This window comes from Myxocyprinus asiaticus, chromosome 12 (genome assembly GCF_019703515.2).
Source record: "Myxocyprinus asiaticus isolate MX2 ecotype Aquarium Trade chromosome 12, UBuf_Myxa_2, whole genome shotgun sequence".
NCBI lineage: Eukaryota > Metazoa > Chordata > Actinopteri > Cypriniformes > Catostomidae > Myxocyprinus > Myxocyprinus asiaticus.
The window spans coordinates 48,228,616-48,251,407 of NC_059355.1; the positions used below are offsets into that span (position 1 = coordinate 48,228,616).

At 36.4% G+C, this 22,792-nt stretch overlaps 2 protein-coding genes across 7 annotated transcripts in view; one reads left to right on the forward strand and one right to left on the reverse strand.

The window, feature by feature from the left end:
- LOC127448955 (nuclear factor of activated T-cells, cytoplasmic 2-like) overlaps positions 1-22,792 on the reverse strand; it is a 357,327-nt gene that overhangs the window by 301,150 nt on the left and 33,385 nt on the right. The window lies entirely within an intron of this gene.
- Positions 1-22,792, forward strand: part of LOC127448963 (synaptotagmin-2-like) — a 61,453-nt gene that overhangs the window by 36,083 nt on the left and 2,578 nt on the right. For 3 of the 4 annotated variants that reach the window (XM_051711967.1, XM_051711968.1, XM_051711969.1), the window contains 4 exons: positions 12,150-12,396; positions 13,166-13,326; positions 18,474-18,605; positions 21,094-21,261. In XM_051711967.1, coding sequence (XP_051567927.1) covers positions 12,177-12,396; positions 13,166-13,326; positions 18,474-18,605; positions 21,094-21,261 — 681 coding nt within the window. In that variant the 5' untranslated portion in view covers positions 12,150-12,176. The remainder of the gene's footprint in view (positions 1-12,149; positions 12,397-13,165; positions 13,327-18,473; positions 18,606-21,093; positions 21,262-22,792) is intronic. The other variant, XM_051711971.1, reaches the window with a different exon arrangement.

A 22,792-nucleotide genomic window follows, 5' to 3' on the forward strand; every position in this document is an offset into this window, starting at 1 on the left:
AAGACACTTCTTACTATGAAACCGCACATTTCTGTGGAGCTAAAATTAGAACATTTGACAAAATTTTGGGTTAATTAGATGAAATCGAGCAGCAAGAGTTGCACATTTTAGTCTATGTAGGCCATATTTTTGGGCTGGATGTAGGTTAGGTTACTGTCAGGAAATTCAAATCATCCTCCAGGGACTTTAAAGCCTTACACGATGATCCTTGTAATGTCTACAGTGATAATTGAGGGTTATTGTATTTCGTGACATATAATAGCTTTCATCGAGCATCTCTGTCTGAGTAAATCTTTATGAATTTAATACTGACTCGCCCAAAGTAATGTCCATTTATATAAAAAAAAATATTTGATTCAGGTTTGGCTTACCTCGGGTTTCGTAGAAGCCTTAAGTTTGGCTGCTAATTTGCATCGGTTAAACTTTTTGATTGTGGGTGTCATACCCCATGTGGCTTGGGGTGGTCAGGCCATGATGTCGATGTATGGCACAGTGCCATCTCAGTGCTTAATGCACACACACACACTCGTGTATTCTTGCAGGGACAGTTTCCCCTAAACAACATACTGAGGTTTTATTATTTGTTGTTATTCTGTAGAGTATTGAGTCATGTATTTGTTGTTGTTGTTGTTTCCGAATATGCAATATATAGTGGACTTATAGAAATGTCTATTTCATGGAAAAGCTGACCAGAACTGACATCACCAATTACTAATTAATCACTAATTAATCGGCCAATATTTGGCCATTTTGAGATGTTTATTTAAAACATCTTTGATGTAGTTTAAATATGACAATATACATTCTGTGTAACACTGATTCATTTGTTTTGTTGTAGTTGCAGCTTATACAGTGTATATACTGTATAATGAAAATATCTGTTGTATATGGAATGGCAGACCAGAATTTTGTCATCACTAGTAGTTAGTTAGTGATAGACCAGACCACTAATCTGGTGATATTTAGCTATTTTGAGGTGTTAATTAAATTTTTTTAAGTATTTTTGTCTTGTTTTCCAGGAAAAATATCATAACTTTCTTAAAGCAAGATACATTTATTTGAGAAAATATTTGGTCTTGTTTTCAAAGAAATTGATCAAAGTTTCGTAATGTTTATGCTTATAACAAGAAATTGGGTGAGAAAAAAAATTATTCGAAGGGAAAACAAGTTTATTTTTCTTGCCCCATTGGCAAATAGTCTTTTCTTGCTTTAAACATTAACTGAATGATTTTTCTGAAAACAAGATTTAATATCTCATGCCATTCTGCTTCTCAAGTAATTTTTAAGGATGTTTAGATATTTTTTACCAGAAAACAAGCCGGACCAATTAATTGGCCAATATGGACCAGGATAGCCATGCTGTTAACCAGCAAAACTTGACGAAGCTGGACAACTTTCTTTTGAGGCTGGTTGACTATGGAAGTCTTGCTTTTTAGGCTGGTGAAAACGCCGGCACGCCAGCATCCAAAACACAACAGATACTGGGGACCAGCTTTGCTGTCTTTTCAACAGGGTATTGTGTAAAATAAGAGTTTGTTTAATTTTATCAATTTTTGTATTCTTCATTTGAGTTTAATTCTCATTTGCCATTATTCAGTTGCTATATGTATATATTGGCATGATTTTATCCACCCTGCTCTCTAGAAATTGGCATGGGCCATTGCAAAACCCATATCGGTTGATCACAAATAGTGAAAAGAGAATGTGCAACTTTCGAGTTGGTATTCCACGAACTAGTCGTTCTCTAATCTCCATCAATGCTGTCAGTGCTGTGTTCCCTGTGCACTCTAGTCAGTGTTTCATTCCAACATTTACTCTCTCTCTCTCTCTCTCTCTCTCTCTCTCTCTCCCCTGCTGTTGTTAATTTCTCTGGATAATCAGTATTGACATGAGCTCTATTGCTGTGCAGTCAGATCTCTATTGTACGAGATCACAGCACAGTGGCCAATGAATCCCATTCTTATCCATCTAGATTCATGTTTTATTATTCACCATTTTCCATTCTCTGGACTCAAATAAGTTGACTTATGTCTGTGCCACAATAATGAATTATTCCAAGGCAATTATCTGTATAACCATTGCCCATACAATGGCAGATTGTTTTTGGGTTTTTTTAAGCATAAATTTTATAAAAATTTTGCCAGATTTCTTTGAAAACAAGACTTTATATATTATGCCATTTTGCTTGTCAAGTAATCCTGTTTAAAGATTATTTATATATTTTTACTGGTAAACAAGACAAATTAAGAAAATTATTATTTGCAGTGTAAGTATTAAATTTGGGCACATAACTCATCCCGCACCATTTGTGTTATGAGGATTAATGATGCGTCAAAACATGCAGCTTGTAGTGGAGAGGTGTGCTATTACTCAGTCTGATTGTTTTCATTTGGTGGACAATAAAAAAAGCCAAAACAAATCCCATAGACTTGCACTGAAGGAGGGACGTGAGCCATATCTAGAGAACAGAATGTCATCAAGACTTGGTTGTGGCCACTTTTGACTTGAGCCAGTAATCAACCACCCAGAACAACCAAGCAACTACCTAAATCAGTCAAATCTGCATCTTGAAACAAAACCATTTGAGAATCACTGGCATAATATAAATTGATTAGACTGAGTTTAGCAGCAAGATATGAAGAATGAGTAAGGTGCGAGCCGGAAAGTGTTGGATACGTCTCCTGTTTATCACAGCAGTCCCGTGAAACTTGCATGAGAAATTGTGTCTTCTCTTCTCAAACCTGTGTCTGTAATTTCCTCCCACAGCAACTTTTGGCGCTCAAACCTGGACAGTTTCCCCCTGACATTTCAGCGGCTAGACCTGCACCGCATCCCTGAGGGGAGAATGAGTTTACATATTGATCAGTGGAGATTGTCCTCCAGTTGCAGTCCAGGGCGTAGCACACTGCATTCGGCCGAGTGTGAGCAGAATCCATAATGAGAATCAAGAGAGAGATAGAGAGAGAGACAGTAGGGACAAAGGCGAATAGAGAATTTAAAGATAGCGATACAGACGCAGAAGAGAGGAGACTACAACGTGTGTGAGATATTAAGGTTGAGGTTCAGTAAAGGAAGTTGAAAGAGGGAGGAATGTAACTAATAGAAAAGAGGGGGAGTAAAGCAGTGTCTATGTGATAGAGCGAGAGAGAGCACTCTGTACTGCAATGGAGTACTGCAGTTTGTTCGGATGTGAGTGAAACTGTAGGATGCACTCTGCCTGTGAAGCGTTCTACTCTTCACCCCATTTTGAATGGGTGGCTCCATTAGTGAGGATAGAACTATTGCCTGGTAAGGGCTTTCCCATTTCTGCAAGACCCCACATCCAACCCATCCAAAGCATCCAAAAAAATAATAATTCACGCAGTTCAATATCATTGATCAAGAGCAGAATAATAGTTCAGTTTTAAGCTTGACGTAGTTTTGCATTCAGCATCATACAAACTTTTTGCATTAATTTCCAGTTTAAGAAGTGGGACAAGGCTGCATACTATAGCATCCCAAAGACCAAGTAACTTGATATAGACATATGTATATCAAGTTACTTACGTAACGTACGTACGTACGTAAACCATACATTGGTATGATTTGTAAATCAAGCCTATGAAGGGCTGTTTCTACAAAGGCACTAACAAATGGAATCAGTTCCAGTCATACTTCATGTAAATGGAATTTCATGTATTCGTGAGAGCGTCAGAGTTGTGTTTACCCCTCAGAAAAGAAGGTAAAGACCAAAATGAATTTCTGCAGTGGTCCAAGCTGTTTTTTTTGGCAATTAGTGCCAGCCTAGTGATAGTTTAATTAACAACATGATCACATATGAAATCGACATGTTGCATGTTGCTACGAGTTTTCTGGTACTCTGACATTGACCCCCATTCAACCGACAAGCAGCATGTCCCATAACACATTTTTGCATTAATTCAAATGTGTTTACCATTTACTGTGGTGCTACTTATTGCATCAGCAGCCTCAGAGAAACGTGTTCAGATTTGCAAAGGATTCCAAAATTAGTCACATCAAATTTTTGAAAGATATTCAGTGCTTTATTTAAAGCACTTAGTCGTAAGTTAACTGGATATCCCACTTCATGTCTGTGAAATAATCATTACTTTTGGACAAACAGAAATTCTGATTACAACCTCTACACAAATTTCAGACTATTTTTTTAGTGAGCTTGTTTACTTGGACAACAGAAAGCCAGTTATTGCGAGACATGACAGCGTTGTTTGCGTTTACATGCACTGTGTAAGCGGCGTATTCTTTACCCCCCTTCTCATGCGGCTCAAGCATTAATCAGCTTTCTCTCAGCAACGTAATTTCCCTGTAATGCTGGAGTAAATGAACATGCCATCTGAGGACGACTTCGCTATTTTTTGTTCTCTGTTGCTTCACTTTATTGCCAGATGTCCCACAGATGCTGCTGTGTTTGTTTCCTTAACTTTCCATTGCAGCCTGCCATGGCATTGCACTGCAATAGTGGGGTTTCCCTCTTATGTCATACTCCGGGATTATTCCCCTGGCGCAATCTTTGAAAATCTGTTAATGCGTTTACATGGTCACATAAGACACTTTCTCCGGAGGAATCCTAGGAGTGTTAAACCGCTTTCTCTTAATCCCTTAAACATTTTAAAGGAAACGGCATTCGCTTTTACATGCCTTTTCAGAATGCCGCTTTGCGCAAAAACTCTGGAATAAGCCATTTTCTTTAGTGCATGTAAACGTGGTCAGTGTTTTCTATACTGCTTGCCTTGGACCTAAAACTGTTGTTCGGTTATTTTAATTGTTCCACATCGGTCCATTATTGTGGTATAAACTATTTGAAAGAAACCCGCCCCTAAACATGAAGCAAAACAAAACAAACTGTGCTTGTTCACTTTCATTTAGTCAAACAATCTTTTCCTCTCTAAGTGGGCATTTCTTGTACACAAGAAGCTGAAATCCACACCAGACTTTATGCTCATAATCAAACGTCTGACTCTGAAACACTAGACACCAACATCCAAAACACAACAACAGCTGACCAGCACATCTTGCGCTGGATTCTGTTGTTTTGCTGTTTTATCGAACTAGCCATTGATCTTTCCATAATCTTGGTCTTTTCGGGATTTGGTCTGCTGTCAATCAACAACATCCCCTCTGGAGAACACCCATTACACTCGAGGAGTAATGGATATTCCAGAAACGTTGCGACCCTACACCCTATTGCTTGGATGTTGTGAATATTAAGAGACAGGTGTTAAAATTGTAAGAACTATGAGATAACTAGGGTCCCCAGTACAGATGGCATTGCCCAATGTGTAGACGCTATTTGTAAATTGACTGACCAATGTTTCAGGGTTGTGCAAGGACAATCACGTTCACGAGTGAAGTACCTTACCAGAGTATTTGTCTCCATTCTTAAGGCAAAACGTTTATGAAGCTCTCTGGTTGTGTGAGGGAGTTTTTCAGGAGCTCTTTATGAATGGATGTACTGCTGCTGATTTGATAAAGATGATATGGAAAGATCTCATATACAAGACAGATACATGTTTTTCATTTAGTAGACACTTTTATCCAGATTGGCTTACAAGAGACAGTAACATCCCTGTTTGGAAAATCATCTTAAACCAGCCTAATCTGGTTTGCTGGTCTTAGGTGGTTTTATCTGGCCTTCCAGCCAGGCCAGTCTGGTTTTCTGCTGGTTTAGCTGGTCGGCCTGCTGGTTTCCCAGTCTGACCTGGTGACAAGTGACCAAAACATCTCTAAAACCAGCAAAACCAGACTAGCTAGGACCAGCAAACTGGCTTCGACTGGTTTTAAGCTGTTTTGTCAATAGGGATGAAAAGTGATGCAGTAATATGTACGAGCAAGGACAGAAATGAAGGTGAGACACACAATAATGTTGTTGGTTTACCAGGGAATTATTGCTGGTTAAGCTAGTTAAGAAGCCTGGAAGTGCACCAGCATCCAAATACAACATATGGTCTTTTCAGCAAAGTCCACTTTGATTATGTCCACTTCTATTTGATCTGTAAGACTCCAAACATAACAAATTATCAATGACAACACTCATAAAGATCATTGCCAATAGTCTGATCTTTACCTATAATTTTATTTGCCTAATGGTAGATAAGGTCTCCTCACAATATTGATTTCCTATTGTATTTTTTTTTTTCTCAGTTTCTCACAAAAACAGATGCACGAGTAAACTCTAATTCCTTGTTCACAGTTGTACATGATCTAGACAAATGTAGGTCTATATCCAGCATGCGTCTCTGCCACAAACACAAATTATCAGGGTGGAACACTGTGTGCAGATTGATCGGATAGCCCAGTTCTGTCCGATTGTCTTGGTTGCTCTTTTAGACAGAGCTGTAAAATATCTGTCTGTGCAGTTCAGATTGCCTTTTCCATGTGCAGCCTGTGCAGTGGATGGGATACCAAAACGTACAGATAAATAGATGGTTTCAATCCAGTCATGGGCATCTTCTATAGGACAACCTTCATGACTAGCAGAATGTCAGCATGTAGAGGATGCTTTCATCATATCCTTTACTCTTTGGAAACAGATCTGATGACATGATGTTGACAGTCAATAAACCAGACAGAACGCAAGTGTCGGTCGTACGCAGCAGGTGAATCCTGCATCTCTGGAGAACAGGGATAAATGTCAGGCAATCAAAGAAAATCAACAAAAGCCCCTCAAACGGTGGTGTCATCAATGATTACCACCTTAAGAGTTAAGATTTGTTTTGTGTGTATTGAGGGGTAGATGCTGAGAGTCATATATTTACAATAGTTAGTTGAAAGCTAGCTGGCATGGATGGGAATTCTGAAAAGCGAGGTTTTAAATCAAACTCAGTCGATTTATTCCAATGACCGAGTCAAAAAAGAGTTGATAGGTGGTTTTGTTTAGATTGGTATTGATTAGTATTTATGGTTGTTTCTTGGGGGTATTCTCAAGAATAGCACAGATACCAAGAGCAGAGCTAGAACCCAATACTGTGACAGAGGTCAGCACAGTATAGAATACAGATATTTCAGCAGGTTTTGACACTGAAGAGAAGGTCTTACTGATCAATAAACTCACAACTCATAAAATCCCTGTAAATACATTTACCTAAAAGTAAAATGTTCTTGAAGGCTCCTGTGTCTTTGATTTCCTGTAAGAATATGGAAGATAAGATACTGTAAATAGCAATAGGGCGATATATTGGCCAGGTGATATTTGGGCATTTTGAGATTTTCAGTCTTTTTGGCCGATTATCAGAAGTGTTAGTTACCAAATCTACTGACCTCCTTGAATCAGTCAGTGAATATATACAGTATATTGACTGCAACAATATATTTTTAGGTTTTGTTCTCTTTTTCTGTTCCTATTTTGTGTCAGTTTTTATCTCTTTGACCGTGAGAGCAGAACAATTCTTCCCACCTGCTTTATGGAGGAAATTTGGCTTGTTTCAGCTGGGAATAAAAACAAATAGCCTGGAGAGATTGCTCTGATTTATTCAGTGCGATTTTTATATATATATATATATATATATATTTTTTATTGCAAATCTTTTTTTTTTTAAATGAGATAATGGAAGACCAAATAAAATGCTTTTATAATGTTATTACAGATTTGGATTTTGTGTTTAGCCTGATTGCCTCCATTCTCGTGTATTTCTAGTGACGTACAGAGCAAGCAACATTATACTTGTTTTATTGATAAGGATAGGCTTAGAGTGAGTTGAATGCTGAATGGTAAGATTTGAAATGCAATATGTTTACTGGACTCTATAGCTCACTAACATCCAATCATTTTGTTCACTTCTATATGAGAAAGTATACAGATATTGTCCTCTATCGCAAGTTATTTCATATTAGGTGAATTTACTTACTCATTGTAAAGTCTGTAAATTCATCTAGTTCCTAACCCCTCTTCCATGAGCAGCTGTTGATATCTCCATATATATTAGAGTTTCGTCCTGAGAGTGCACAGTCCAGCCCTTTCATTTATTGGTTATGTGATTATAAATATTATCTAGCAGAGGGTTCAACCTGCCAACAGATTTCCCTCATGGATTTTTCATTCACAAGGATATAAGAAGCTGTTTACTGTGACAGCAAATATTATGTAAACATCAAAAGAGAGAATTAGATTACCTTGCTGTTGTATAGTAGGAGCACAAGTATTTGTCAGCACACAGATAAGTGAATGAATCTCACAAATGCCAGGAAGTCACCCCTCCCCAATTTAAATTAATTAAATTATATTTTGCATAAAGAATATTTAGCTTATTTTTAGGACAGATTAAATGTTTTGCCATTATGTGATGATTATGCCCAAAACTCTAATATTTTTGTTAATTCTTCATTGCTGTAATGTAGAAAAAAATCTTTAATATAGTAATGAAAATAAAATGAAAATATTTTCTGGACACACTTTTTTTCTGTTTTTTGTTTTCAAAATCAGCTTAAATTAAATTAAGTACAACAAATGATCGCCATGATGTGTATTACAACTATACGTTTACAAATTTACCATTTAAATAATATATCATTGTTTTGTCACATTATAGAGTATAGTGCTGACAAATAGGGGAGTGGGGTTAAAATTAGCTCCAACTGTCATGAAAATAATGTCACCATGTCTAAAGAATCGTAGTGGTCCTAAAAATAGACTCTTTATGCAAATATAATTTCTTTTTTAATTTTGGGGTGATATACAACGAAAAAGTTGGGACAGTTTGAAAAACAAAAAGGAGTGATTTGTCAATTATATTCACCATTTGCTATATTGAAAGCACTACAACTACACATTATATGATGTTTTATCTTGTGAATTTCATTGTTTTTTTGAAAATGCACAGTAATTTCAAATCAGATGATTGCAACACGCTCCAAAAAATTTGGGACAGTCGAGTGTTTACCACTATGAAACATCACCATTTCTTCTAATAACACTTATTAAGCATTTGGGCACTGAAGACTGAAGTTTGTAAATTTTGAAAGTGGAATTTTCCCCCAGTCATCCATTATGTGGGTCTTTAGCTGCACAATTGTACCGGGTCTTCGTTGCCGGATGATGTGCTTAATAATGCGCCACACATTCTCAATTGGAGATGGTCAGGACTGCAGGCAGGACAATCTAGCACCCGCACTCTCTGCTTACACAGCCATGCACTTGAAATCCGGGCAGTATGTAGTTTGAAGTTGTCTTGCTGGAAAATGCAGGGACGTCCCTGGAAAAGACGGTACTGGATGGCAGTATATGTTGCTCCAATATCTGTCTGCATTCATGGTGTTCTCACAGATGTGCGAGTTACCCATGCCATGGGCACTGACACACCCCTGGCCCATACAGACACTGGCTTTTGGACCTGACGCTAATAACAGCTTGGATGGCCCTTTTCCTCTTTGGCCTGGATAACACGATGGCTTTGTTTGACTCTTCAGACGAAAAAACACAGTTCCACTGTTCTACATTCCATCTAAGATGTGACTGAGCCCAGAGAAGTCGGCAGCACTTCTGGACAGTGTTGATGTATGACTTCTCCTTTACATAGTAAAGTCTTAACTTGCATCTGTGGATGTAGCGGTGAATGGTGTTGACTAACAGAGGTTAACTAAAGTTATTCCAAGCCCATGTTCATGATATCCATTACAGATGAATGCCGTTTTTTAAGACAGTGACATCTGAGGGATCAGAGATCACGCGCATTCAGAAGTGGTTTTCGTCTTGCCCTTTACGCACCGAGATTTGACCAGATTCCTTGAATGTTTTAACTATATTGTGCACTGTAGAGGGTGAAATGCCCAAAACCCTTTCAATTTGTCTTTGGGGAACATTGTTCTCAAAGTGCTGGATTATTTGCTGAAGTATCTGTTGGCAAATTGACAAGTCTTGAACGATCCTTGCTCTTGAAGGACTAGGCTGTTTTTGGAGGCTCCCTATATACTATGACATGATTGCCTCACCATCTCCTGTTTCACATCACCTTGTTATTTCAGCTCATCAAATTGTTGTTGGTCTTAAATTGCCCCTGTCTCAACTTTTTTGGAGCATATTGCAATCATCTGATTTGAAATTACTGTACATTTTCAAAAAACATTGAAATTCACAAGGATAAACATCATATAATGTGTAGTTGTAGTGCTTTCAATATAGCAAAGGGTGAATATAATTTACAAATCACTCCTTTTTGTTTTTATTAGCATGTTTCATATTGTCCCAACTTTTTCAGAATTGGGGTTGTATAAAAACCTATGTTTCTCCCATACTTCTATAATGTTTTTATGAGATTCACCCAAATGCTGAACTTGGGCAATGTGGTACAGGTTTAGTTTTAGTCTTATAAATTAAATAAAGCTGGTGCAAAGCTCCAATCTCATAACATTATGGAATATGTTTTATAACTGGAACCTGAACAAGTCCGAAGCACAAAGCCTCCAGCCATCCCAGGATTGAGTGTCTCTTGTTTTTCTGCTCATAGTGTTCTGCCCTGTTTGTAGTCTATGCTGTTTCCTGCAGTGCAGTGTTCTGTCATTTATCTTGCACGGCTTCTTTTAACAGCCTGAAGTTCATTATTTAAATGCAAGCCATTCATTTTGTTATTAAAAGGAGCCGTCCAGCAAGCCTGTCAATTCAGAAAGGTCGTAACCTTATTTTCTTTTCAGTTGCATGTCTTTGTCATCTATTCAAGAAGAAAGTCTTGTTTGAAGTTTCTCATGATAATAAATCTGGTGCGAAAATTGAGTTTGAGGTTTTTCAAAAGCTGTGGCCATCTCTCACCTCACCTTAACATCATAGACTTGGTAAGGCATGGATGTTTTTGAAGGCCACTATAAACAATTGTTCTTGTCGTGTTTAAGAACACAAAGAAGTTCAGACTTAAAATCTCATTTCCACTGTGAAATAGGTATATACTGTATATACAGTATATAACAAGACCAGTAATACCACCTGGTTTAACAAACTTAACCAGAAAGAACGTGCAGTTTCACTAGTTTAACTAGCAAGACCACCTGGTTCAACCATTTCAACCGGCAATAACTTGTAGCTTCACTAGTTTAACCAGTAAGACCACTTGGTTCAATCAGTTCACCCTTCAAGAACTTGTAGCTTCACTAGTTTACACAGAAAGACCACCTTGTTCAACCAGTTCAACCTGCAAGAAATTGTAACTTCACTAGTTTAACCAGCAAGACCACTTGGTTCAATCAGTTCAACCTGCAAGAAATTGTAGCTTCACTAGTTTAACCAGCAAGACCACCTGGTTCAACCGGTTTAACCTGCAAGAAATTGTAGCTTCCCTAGTTTACCCAGAAAGACCACCTAGTTTGACCAACTTAGCTTTAATCAGTAAGATCACCTGACTCAACAAGTTTAACCAGCAAACACTTCCAGCAAGAACTTAGGGTGAGGGTTAGCTTCACTGTATTAACCAAAAAGACCACCTAGTTCAACCAGCATCTCTAGAAAGACCATGCTAATCAACCAGCTTCACCAGCCAAGTTTTGCTGGTGAACAACATCACTCAACTGGTCCACCAGCTATACCAGCACCAAACCAGCATAAACAAGCCTAGTCAAGCATGGAAATTCATGCTGGTCTAAGCTGATATTTAGAGCAGGGATAGCTTCAGGAATACCTAGAATACCCATTTGCCAAATGCATGTTTCTTCCAAGCAATTTTGAATCTGAAACTTATAAATTCATGTATCAAAAGCAAGTGGCTATTAGAATGGAATCATTATTTAGTGAATTACATGACATTAATTCTGCTGTTGCCAAAGATGATCTTTCCATTTTAATCGATGCTACAAATCATCTAGACTTGATGCTAAATGGGCCATTCAAGCCTAACATTTTGGCTATTAGGTGAATTTCCCCCATATGTGCCTCATGCCAGAGTCCACTACCTGTCAAACATGTTTTATTGGACTGTGGTATTTCTAGCCCACTGAGAAATGTGTTTTATTTTTCTGACACCTTTGACACTGTTTTTAACTAAATCAGTCCAGAATTAGTTTGAGAGTTTTGTAAATATCTTATACAGGTTTTTAGTTTGTTTTTTTAACCTGTTATTATATTTTAACCTGGATTTCGCCATTAAAATTGCCATAAAAGCTGAAATAAAAAGCTAAAAACAAACCATTTTGATTATCCTTTCTGTTTCTTCCAGGGTTCCTGAGTGGCCAGTCCAGAGATCATGACGTGGAACCTCTTTAAAAAGAAGCAGGAAGCCATGGTGGGCCCAGAGCCCACAGGACAGGACAGCACCCACACGTCCCACACCATGACGATGGCGCCTGCTCCCGCTCTCTCCACGATGGCAGATAACTCCACCGAATCTGAGGGACCGGTCAATAAGAATGATGTCTTTGAGGAGATCAAAAGCAAGTTCCTCAATGAGATCGATAAAATCCCATGTAAGTCCTGCAAAAATGTTTTACGCTCCTGGTAGATCAAGAAAATCGATAGAGCATCATTATGTAGTGCTGAAGATGTTTTATGGATCTGAATGCTGGTCAGATTGTCTAGTCTTTTTACTGTTTTGAGAACTGACCAAACTGACCTTCTGTCCAATTTTGAGATGCATTGCAACAAAGGGCAACTCAATCGTATTCTGCTTTACTCTTTTTGTACCTAATGACACTTTAAATTCAAAATGAAATCCAAACTGACCCTATTTACTTTATTAATACACGTTCCTAGTCTTATTGTTTATGATTCATCGGTGTAGTTTATCAGTACGATTATAAAAAAAAATATCATCGCAGGCTATTAGTCAATGTTAACCTTGTTACATTCAAATTACAGTTACTTTATAAAATTTTGAATACATCAATTAGAAAGCCAGATTTGGTGTGGTCAATTTTGAAAATGCAGTTGCAGGATACAATTGCGTTGTTTTCGGGCTACTTTTAAAATGGGCTGTGGTCACCAAATGTTAGAAACTATAGAATGAAAATAAACAGCACCTTATTCGTGCAAAATGAACATCTGTCAAGTTCAGGGTTCACAAAACGTGAACTTTGGATTCGCAGTGGAATACAAATTTTTTTCGCATGAGCTTACGTTTCCCGTCTCCCACGTTTGGATGCGTAAGAATGGAAAAGAAAAGAGACTAGGGTGACCGCAGTCCTCCACCATCCTCTCTGAATAAACCTCTCTGTTATCTTTCATGATGCTCTGCAGTGCCTCCATGGGCGCTCATCGCCATCGCCGTAGTGGCCGCGCTCCTCGTCCTCACCTGCTGCTTCTGCATCATCAAGAAATGTTGCTGTAAGAAGAAGAAAAACAAGAAAGGCAAAAAGGGAAAGGACGGCTTTAACATGAAGAACATGCAGGGTGGAGATGTATGTAACAGGGCTACATTAGAACTGATGTGACAGTGCACACTTCCATCAATTTGATTTTGTGATTCTTAACTAAAACTACATACTGTAACCAAATGACTTCAAATTTGGTAAATTGACCGCACCTAGAAAAAAAGAAAAAGCAATAGTGTTGCATAAAGGATCACTTTTGTGTGTGTATTGCACTGATAGAGGGGAGTCTGTTTTGTGATTAACATCATAGTTTTCTTTATTGTGTTTGTGAGTAATGTGTGTTTTATTTTCTTTGAAGAGAAATGGCACGCTGGATGTTGCCAAACAGAAGTGCATTGCACATATGGTGTCAATCTCACAAAGAGGAAAAAGAAACAGTAGATGCTTTAATGGTCATTCACAACTTGAGTGCCTCTTATTAACATGTGTAAATAATGACTTTAGTGGTGGATGTCTGACATCAGCTTAAAATGTCTTAGGAATTTGTGTTAGTGAGTAGGCATTTTTTGAAATACCACCTATAATTTTTTTAATAAAAATAAATAATAATAATAACATTTTCAGTACATCTCTAAATATTTTTTTAATAATTCTGTATTATTATAATGTTTTATTATTATTATTAGATAATGTTTGGTAAAAATATATGAAGTTGTGTCCCCAGATTATCCATCAACCCTGTTACCATCATAATTATCCCTTATTAAAATAATTAGCTATTCCATGAATTACACATTAAACACATTATTATATACAATATATTGATAATGCGTTAAATGTATGTGCATTCCAGTCAGAATAGGATATAGGACAATCTTAAAGGGTTAGTTCATCCAAAAATGAAAATTCTCTCATCATTTACTCACCCTCATGCCAGCCCAGATGTGTATGACTTTCTTTCTTAGGCACAACACAAATCTGAAAGTTAAAGTTAAAGTGGAGATATAGAGTAAAAAAGGACTTTAATATTAATCTGTTTCTCACTCACACCTATCATATCGCTTCTGAAGATATGGATTTAAACATTGTAGTCATATGGATTACTTTAAAGTTTCCTTTATGTGATTTTTGGAGCTACAAAGGTCTGATCACCATTCACTTGCATTATATGGACCTTCAGATCTGAAATATTCTTCTAAAAATGTTTACTTTTTGTTCTGCTGAAGAAAGAAAGTCATACAATTGTCAACCCTCTTACAATGATAATGTACTGTAAACCATACATTTTGGAAAATAAGCTATTCATAGTCAAATCTGCATTAAATTCTCTCTCTAATAAATACAAATCAAAATAAACAGTAAAACCGTCCACCCGATTACCTATGTCAAGGGTAATATCCTAAAAAATATATATATTATTATTATTTAATTTAGCTTGAGATGGCACAACCCAATTTATTAACACTAAAAGGCATTCTTTATCTGATAGAATGTTTAAAATCTTTCAGAAATGTACGAAATGGAAAAGGCACCTGTTGCAAAGAATGACCCTTCAAACGGTTCATAATGAAACACCAACATATAAAATTGAAAATCTGTATGGTACAGCCCTGTCATAGACAGATTTGTTAAACATTGCAGTGTGTCATTTCTCCAATGGTGCTCTTGGTGTTGTTTACTGTCTTTTACTGTGTTTTTTCGTGTGTCGTGAGTTCAACCTCTCCCTTTCTCTCTGCTCTCCTTCCTCCCACTATGTGTCTAATGCGCGTGCGCCGCATTTGTTGACACTCACGGGCGTTGGCGCCACGGTAGGTGGACGGATGAACGGCACGGCTGATTGGCCGCTGATTGCTAGCACCGCGTGGGTGGAATTTGGATGGAATGGCTGTTGTAACTTCCTTGTTTTAAGCCTTTTTGTTCCCGCTGCTTGACAATAACACAGTTAAAAACAAAGGAAGGTTACAATGAAGATTAAAACCCTCATGAAGTAGACCAATAATAAACTTAAAATATTAACAAACAGACATAAACATTGTAGGAGGTGTGAATGGAATAACTAATTATTAACTCACTAATACTGGCTAGATGTTTAAGTTAATCAAAGGCAACTTACAAGACTCACAATGTATGCATGTGTTAAAGGGCATGGCTGTTTTTACATTTAATCATTAATCGGAAACTTCTAGTAGTCCCGAGTTATATCTAAAAAAATAGGATATATGCTATAATATATCATGTTTTCTTGTCATAATAGATATAATCAGGTCTGTCTAAATGAAAAGAAAAATGTTTGGAATATTAAATTATTTAATGAAAATGGTTTAAAGGAAAATAACAGTTAATTGTTCTTAAAATTAGCATATGATTTGCTGTGCCCTTTAATTTGTTGCTATATGGATATGGTAAGGAATTGACTTGAGAGTTACAGTTTCTTTGGTGACACATTAATACACCCATCATACTTGAACCAACAGAGCACAAAAAATACCAGCAGTTTATCAGATGGCCTAGGTGCTTTGAATTAGGTTTTTACAGATTAGAAAAATCGTAATTGTGGCATACTCAGAGGTTTAGGTGTAACTGCAAAATAATGATATGTTTACCACCATCCTCAAATACAGTGGCTCCAAAATGCATTTGGACACTTCAGCCTCACTTTTAAATGTCTGAATTGCTATTGATAACAAAATATTGAAAAACAATGTGGCATTTAAAGACAGATTGTGCAAGCACAATTTGCAAGCAACCCAAATTTCGTCCAATTCTGCCCAAAAGGAATGCTATAACTTATATATATATATATATATATATATATATATATATATATATATATATATATATATATATATATAAAAAACTAAAAAAAAACTGTTTCATTAAGGAAGTTGAAAACTGGCATGCATCTTCTTTAGTTCAAGTGCTAACATATCCTTAAAATATCAATTTGACAAATCAACAAAAATGGCTGCCAGTAGCCAATCAAATTTCAGCAGCTTGCGTTGTGAATGGCCAATCATTATGGAATTTGGCATCCACTTACAGGTTGCCAACTTTAGACTATATACCAAATTTTGTGAGAATTGGCCACAAGGTGGCACTATAACAAGCTAATTTTCATTTTTGCTAATAACTCTGGAACTATACAGGCTAGAATAAAAATGTGTATTTCCTCTGAAACCTACAGTGCCTCCAAATCATATGGTTATGCTGATTTTTATTTCCGCAAGAAATAAATTCTACTTTGATTTTTTTAAACTACTTTTTCAAATACGTCCTAGGCCGTTTGTCTGATTAATATAAAATTTGGCGTGTATTATCTAGAGACCCTCCTGAGAAAATGTTATCAAAATAACTTTTATTTGTCAAGTCGTTTTGAAGATATAAGCAAATATGTTTCTTGGATGTAGCCTATAATGACAGATTGGCCTGGATCTTGTGATTGCAATATTCCAACTTAACTAAACTTAGTACACATGGACAATAGAACTTTCTGAGGTCACTTGCCAAATTGTATCAATTTCCAATGCTAGAGGACACTAAGACTTAAAAAAATCCTAATTGTGCAATTTCAATCAAAGCAGTTGAAATTCGACACCAAAACAACTGTCCACAGCATCCACATGATCTATTCTGTCAAATTTGGATATTTTGGTCATCTTCTCTTCACATGTGCTTGGACTCCGATAATTGCTGCCATATTTAGGTTTGAAATTTTAAAATTATATACATATATATGTGTGTAAATATATATATATATATAATATTTTGGACACTTTGTGTTTGTGAAACATAAGTGGAACATTTAATGTGCTGAACTCCACCTGTGGTGACTTTGCAAGGACACCTGAGGGAAACTGACTCCATACTTCCACTAAAAATCACCAAGACACCACTTGATTTAAAGTCATTGAGCAAAAATAACTTGGTAGAAAGTGCTATTTTGTTGTCTAATGTAATGACATTCAGACATTTATAAGTGTGACTTAAGTATATAAATACTTATTGCATCCACTGTATAGTGTTGGAATTGTGAACTTTTTGTGGAAATAATTGCGCTCATTATAGTTTTTTTTTTTTTTTTTCTCCATCAAGTTTGGATGTTGTTCAAACATACACAAGAAAGACAAGTCAGCATTTCATATGCCCAGAATAGCACAGAGGAGTCTGTTCTTCTTTAAAGCATTTGCTGACATCATTTATTCCCCAGAGATTGAACACTTAAATTTATCATGCTGATGAGGAAATGCTTGCAGCACCAAATTATACATGTACATATCAATAAAAGCCCCACTATTCACTTGTAGTAACACTTTACAAAAAGGTTGCATTCATAATCATTAGTTGACGCAATATTTAACATAAACGAACAATGAACAGCATTTATTCATCTTGATTTATGATCATTTTAACATACTAATACTGAATATCTTTTAAATAAACGTTGCATATGTTAACATTAGTTGCATGATTAAATAACATGAGCCAACAATGAACAAATGTATTATAATAAATTAACAATAACCAAGAAAATAAAAATACATTGCTAATGTTAACAAATAGAACCTTATTGTAAGTGTTACCCATTTTTTAAATAATTTTTTTAACTAAACTCTAATTAAAACCTAATTTGAATATAGAGTCATAAGGACAAAATGACATTTTATAATATTCCCCATTTTTGTCTTTTTTCTTTTTTTTAGTTTTCTTCATAAATTAAATTCTGCAGACACCCTAATATGTGAATTACCTGAAATGACAAGACACAGGGTTCCCACGGTCATGGAAAACCTGGAAATATCAGTAAATTTTGAAAAATCATGGAAATTTCAGTTGTGAATAGAAATGTGTCAAGTTACACTCAGCTCAAAAATATTGTATTGGCTGGAAATTTACCTTTTATTGACTGCAATATCTATAAATGAATTGTAAAACAATTGGAGTCATGGAAATTCTTTGGTCAAAAAATGTGGGAACCCTAAAGATAAACAAACAGAGAAAGTGTCACCAATAAAATTTGTGAACTCAAGTCGTTTGCAGCATCCAGCCATTGAATGACAACATTACTCAGAGTTCGCTATGGCAGATAACTAGCTGGTCAGGCCAGACTGAAGCATCTCTCCAACCCCACTGCAACTGACCGCGGCCCTGAGCTTGTGGCATGCTTATAGACAGGAGCCAGAGATGTATTCTCATCGTAGTTATCTGCTCGCCAATATATTTCATTTGCCCTACAGAAACTCCAGGATGATGATGATGAAGAAGGGGAAACTGGTTTGACGGAGGAAGAGAAAGAGGAAGAGGAAAAGGAAGTTGAGAAACTGGGGAAACTTCAGTATTCTTTAGATTATGACTTCCAGGACAACAAGGTTAGAAGGATAACATCGTCTGATTAATACTTAATACATTGTTTCTGATTTTATCATCTTTAATTTTGCATTTGAATTAAACTTGATATCAGTTCATTATCTTGTCTTGTGTTACAACATATTGCTTAAAAAAATTCTGGCACAATAACATAGTTATGTGAGAACGTTTTGTTGTCATTTGAGCTAAACAGCTTATAAAACTGATAGATATCTGTCAACATTTAGGTGTTCACTAGCATAAAGATGACCTCAAAACTAACAGAAATGGACTAAAAACCTAAAAGCTAAAAGCTAATTTTGATTGTTGGAGTAATTTGAGTTGAACATCATTAACTATTACAGCTCTGAAAAGTGCACTGTGCAAGCTATAAATTATATTAAAGAAATATTTTACTAATGACATTGTTTAGCTGCATGATGCATTATCTGCTGAGTCACAGCTGTAGGTTGGTTATGGTTTACCAAGATTAATATAAACCAAACATTAATGACAATGCACCATTATTGTCACTGCTTTTTGAATGCCATGTGCTGTTTTAATATGCAAAGAACACCCCCAGGACATTCACAGTATTGTTTGATTGCAACAGAAAATTATCATATATTTACATAAACTTTTATCCAACATAAAATTGCATGACAATAGATCGTTTGAAACACATCAGATGTCTGAATCCCCCACACTTAAAGGAATAGTTCACCCAAAAATGAAAATTCTCTCTTGATTTACTCACCCTCATGCCATCCCAGATGTGTATGACTTTCTTTCTTCTGCAGAACACAAATGAAGATTTTTAGAAGAATATTTCAGCTCTGTAGATCCATTCAGTGCAATTGAATGGGTGCCAAAATACTGAAGCTCCAAAATCCACATAAGGGCAACATAAAAATACTCTAGACGACTCTGGTGATTAAATCCATGTCTTCTGAAGCGATATGATAGGTGTGGGTGAGAAACAGATCCATTTTTAAGTCCTTTTTCCCTTTTCCTTCACTTTCCCCTCCTTCTTCTGTTTTTGGTAATTCACATTAGTTGGCATATTGCCCCCTACTGGGCAGGGAGGAGAATTTATTATAAAAATGACTTAAAAAAAATCTATTTCTCATCCACACTTATCATATCATGTCTGAAGATATGGATTTTACCACTGGAGTCTTATGGATTACTTTAATGCTCCCTTTATATGGATTTTGGAGCTTCAAAATTTTGGCACCCATTCACTTGCATTTCATGGACCCACAGATCTGAAATATTCTTCTAAAAATCTTAATTTCTGTTTTGCAGAAGAAAGAAAGTCATACACATCTGGGATGCCAGGAGGAGTAAATCATGAGAGATTTTTAATTTTTGGGTGAACTGTTACTTTAAATGGTGATTTTAGCCTGTCCCAGCACACAGGTCTTGATCTTCTCAACTGAAAATAATTAAAAATCATCAAAATTTTGTTATAAATTAAGTCATGTTACCGCATGATTTTCCTCATATTTAAAAACAGTTTATAAAATTGTGAAAATTGTGAAAGTAATATTATTTGAACGCAAGTAAATAATCTCATTACATTTTCTCAGTTTTTACACAGTTTATCAGTTCTTGACTGTGGCGACATTTTTGCAAAATTATATTACGTGGTTCATTACGCATATCGTATCATGTGTGGCACCAAAAGCCAGTTAAAATTTTCTCCCAAACAGATGAGGTTTTTATGGTTAATGCTCTATCAAGTTTTAAATAATAATAAAAAACCAACCTCCCTACCCTAAACCTTAAACCTAACCGAAAGTGTCAGAAAAGCAAATGTGAGCTTAAAAACGCAATTGCTGAAGCAACCACAACATTTTGTGGCGCTTCTATGACACTTTCGGCTTACGTGTCGACTCTTCAGGTCTCGTATCCCAGTCCTTTGCATCGCAAGTGCAATGCTCTGTCAGTTGAGCTATTGCGCAATTTGATCACACTTGAACAAGCTTGTAAATGTAGTTGGTGATGTAATGCAAACATTACAACAAGTCACGCACCACAGTAAAAGTGTTTAGATGTCATAAGATAGCACTGTGTGAGGAACAGGGCGAAAAGTAAGTGTTTATATACTGATAATCTGCCGTTTTACTCGTGATTTGTGTGAAAGCAAATAAAAGTCGTTGTTTTTGCACCTCCAGTGTTCATTTCACCAGGATGCATACAATGAGCCATGTAAAAAACATTTAGCAAAAATGTCATTATAGTAACATGATCTTATTAGACTAGGTTGTTTGTAATGTCAAGCTTAACCATTCAACCCTGTTACCAAAGTTGTTGTAAGAAAAATTATCAAACAAATATTAATATATTGTACCCTGTTCATGGAAAGTGTTATACATAATGTTGTCATGTTAGACTATGACTATGAGACCATGAGAGAGATTTTACAAACCTCTACTGTCATATAATCTTAGATATTCTTGTCATTAATTTCTTGCTTCTATTTTTCCTCCTTTATATTTTCCACAGTTGACAGTCGGAATCTTGCAGTGTGCCGATCTGATCTCCATGGACTCCGGTGGAACTTCAGACCCTTATGTTAAAGTGTTTATTCTACCAGATAAAAAGAAGAAGTTTGACACTAAAGTGCACAAAAAGACCCTCAACCCAGTGTTCAACGAATCCTTTGTTTTCAAGGTAAGCCGTTTACTGTTTTAACAAGTTTAAAATCACTCTTTGTGATTATAAATTCATTTGTAGGTCAGTTAGCGAGAAAATGGAGTAAAACAAATATACCATGGTAATACCATGCTTAAAACACTGTTATGGAATTCTTTGAATTTTAGAATGTTATACAACAACATACGATAAATATAACAAAAACATATGCAAATATACTGCCATATGCAAAGCACATGGTGATATTCGCCCACCATTAGTGTTGTTCACTGGTCGTGTTTTAGCTTTTCTGCAGTGGCAGCATTTTAGTGTTAATGCTCTCAGCGGCTCTTGAATGAGTTTTAGCTTGTCAGAGTAAGTAATGAGCTCCTGAGGGGCCGAGCAGCCTCTAGTGGACAGTATATCAGCTGTAGTAGTCTCACACCGAAAAACGTGATCTAGGACAGGAGCAGTTCCCCATCTTCAAAGCCCCTGCCTTACACTGACAACAGCTCACTGTACTGCTAAAAATGGGTCGGCCAAATCTGCACACTGTACGAGTGAACGTGCCAGATTGTAAGAGATCTAGAAGGTGAAGTGAGGAGGTGCTGTCACGCAAATGATGTGAAGAATAATTAAAAGTACAGACTCTTTAGAAAATTGCCATGCTTACATACCTTTATACTCAATATACTGTATCATTTTTCTTAATAAAAATTGTATATAATTTTATCTGTCTGTCCTTCCATCCGTCTGTCTGTTAGTTAATCTGTCTGTCTCACTGTCTGTCTACCTATCTATCTACAGTATCTACCTGTTTGTCTTTCTGTCTGTCTTTTATCTGTCTTTTGGTCTGTCTGTTTGTCTGTCTCTCTCTCTGTCATTCTGTCTCTCTGTCTGTCTGTCTGTCTGTCTATCATTCTGTCTTTCTGTCTGTCTTTCTATCTTTCTGTCTGTCTATCTAGCTTTATGTCTGTCTGTCTGTCTGTCTATCTATCTATCCTTCCATCCGTCCATCTGTTAGTTAATCTGTCTGTCTCTCTACCTATCTGTCTGTCTTTTATCTGTCTTTTGGTCTGTCTGTCTGTCTGTCTGTTTGTTTGTCTGTCTATCATTCTGTCTTGCTATCTGTCTGTCTGTCTTTTATCTGTCGATCTGTCTGTCCTCTGTCTGTCTATCTTTATGTCTGTCTGTCTATCTATCTATCTATCTATCTATCTATCTATCTATCTATCTATCTGTCTGTCTGTCTGTCTGTCTGTCTGTCTGTCTGTCTATCAATCTCTCTGTCTGTCTTTTATCTGTCTATCTGTCTATGAATCTGTCTTTTATCTATCTATCTATCTGTCTGTCTGTCTGTCTTTTATCTGTCTATCTGTCTAATAATCTGTCTATTATCTATCTATCTATCTGTTTGTCTGTCTTTCTGTGTCTGTCTGTCTGTCTATCAATCTGTCTGTCTGTCTTTTATCTGTCTATCTGTCTAATAATCTGTCTGTCTTTTCTCTATCTATCTATCTATCTATCTATCTATCTATCTGTCTGTGTCTGTCTGTCTGTCTTTTATCTG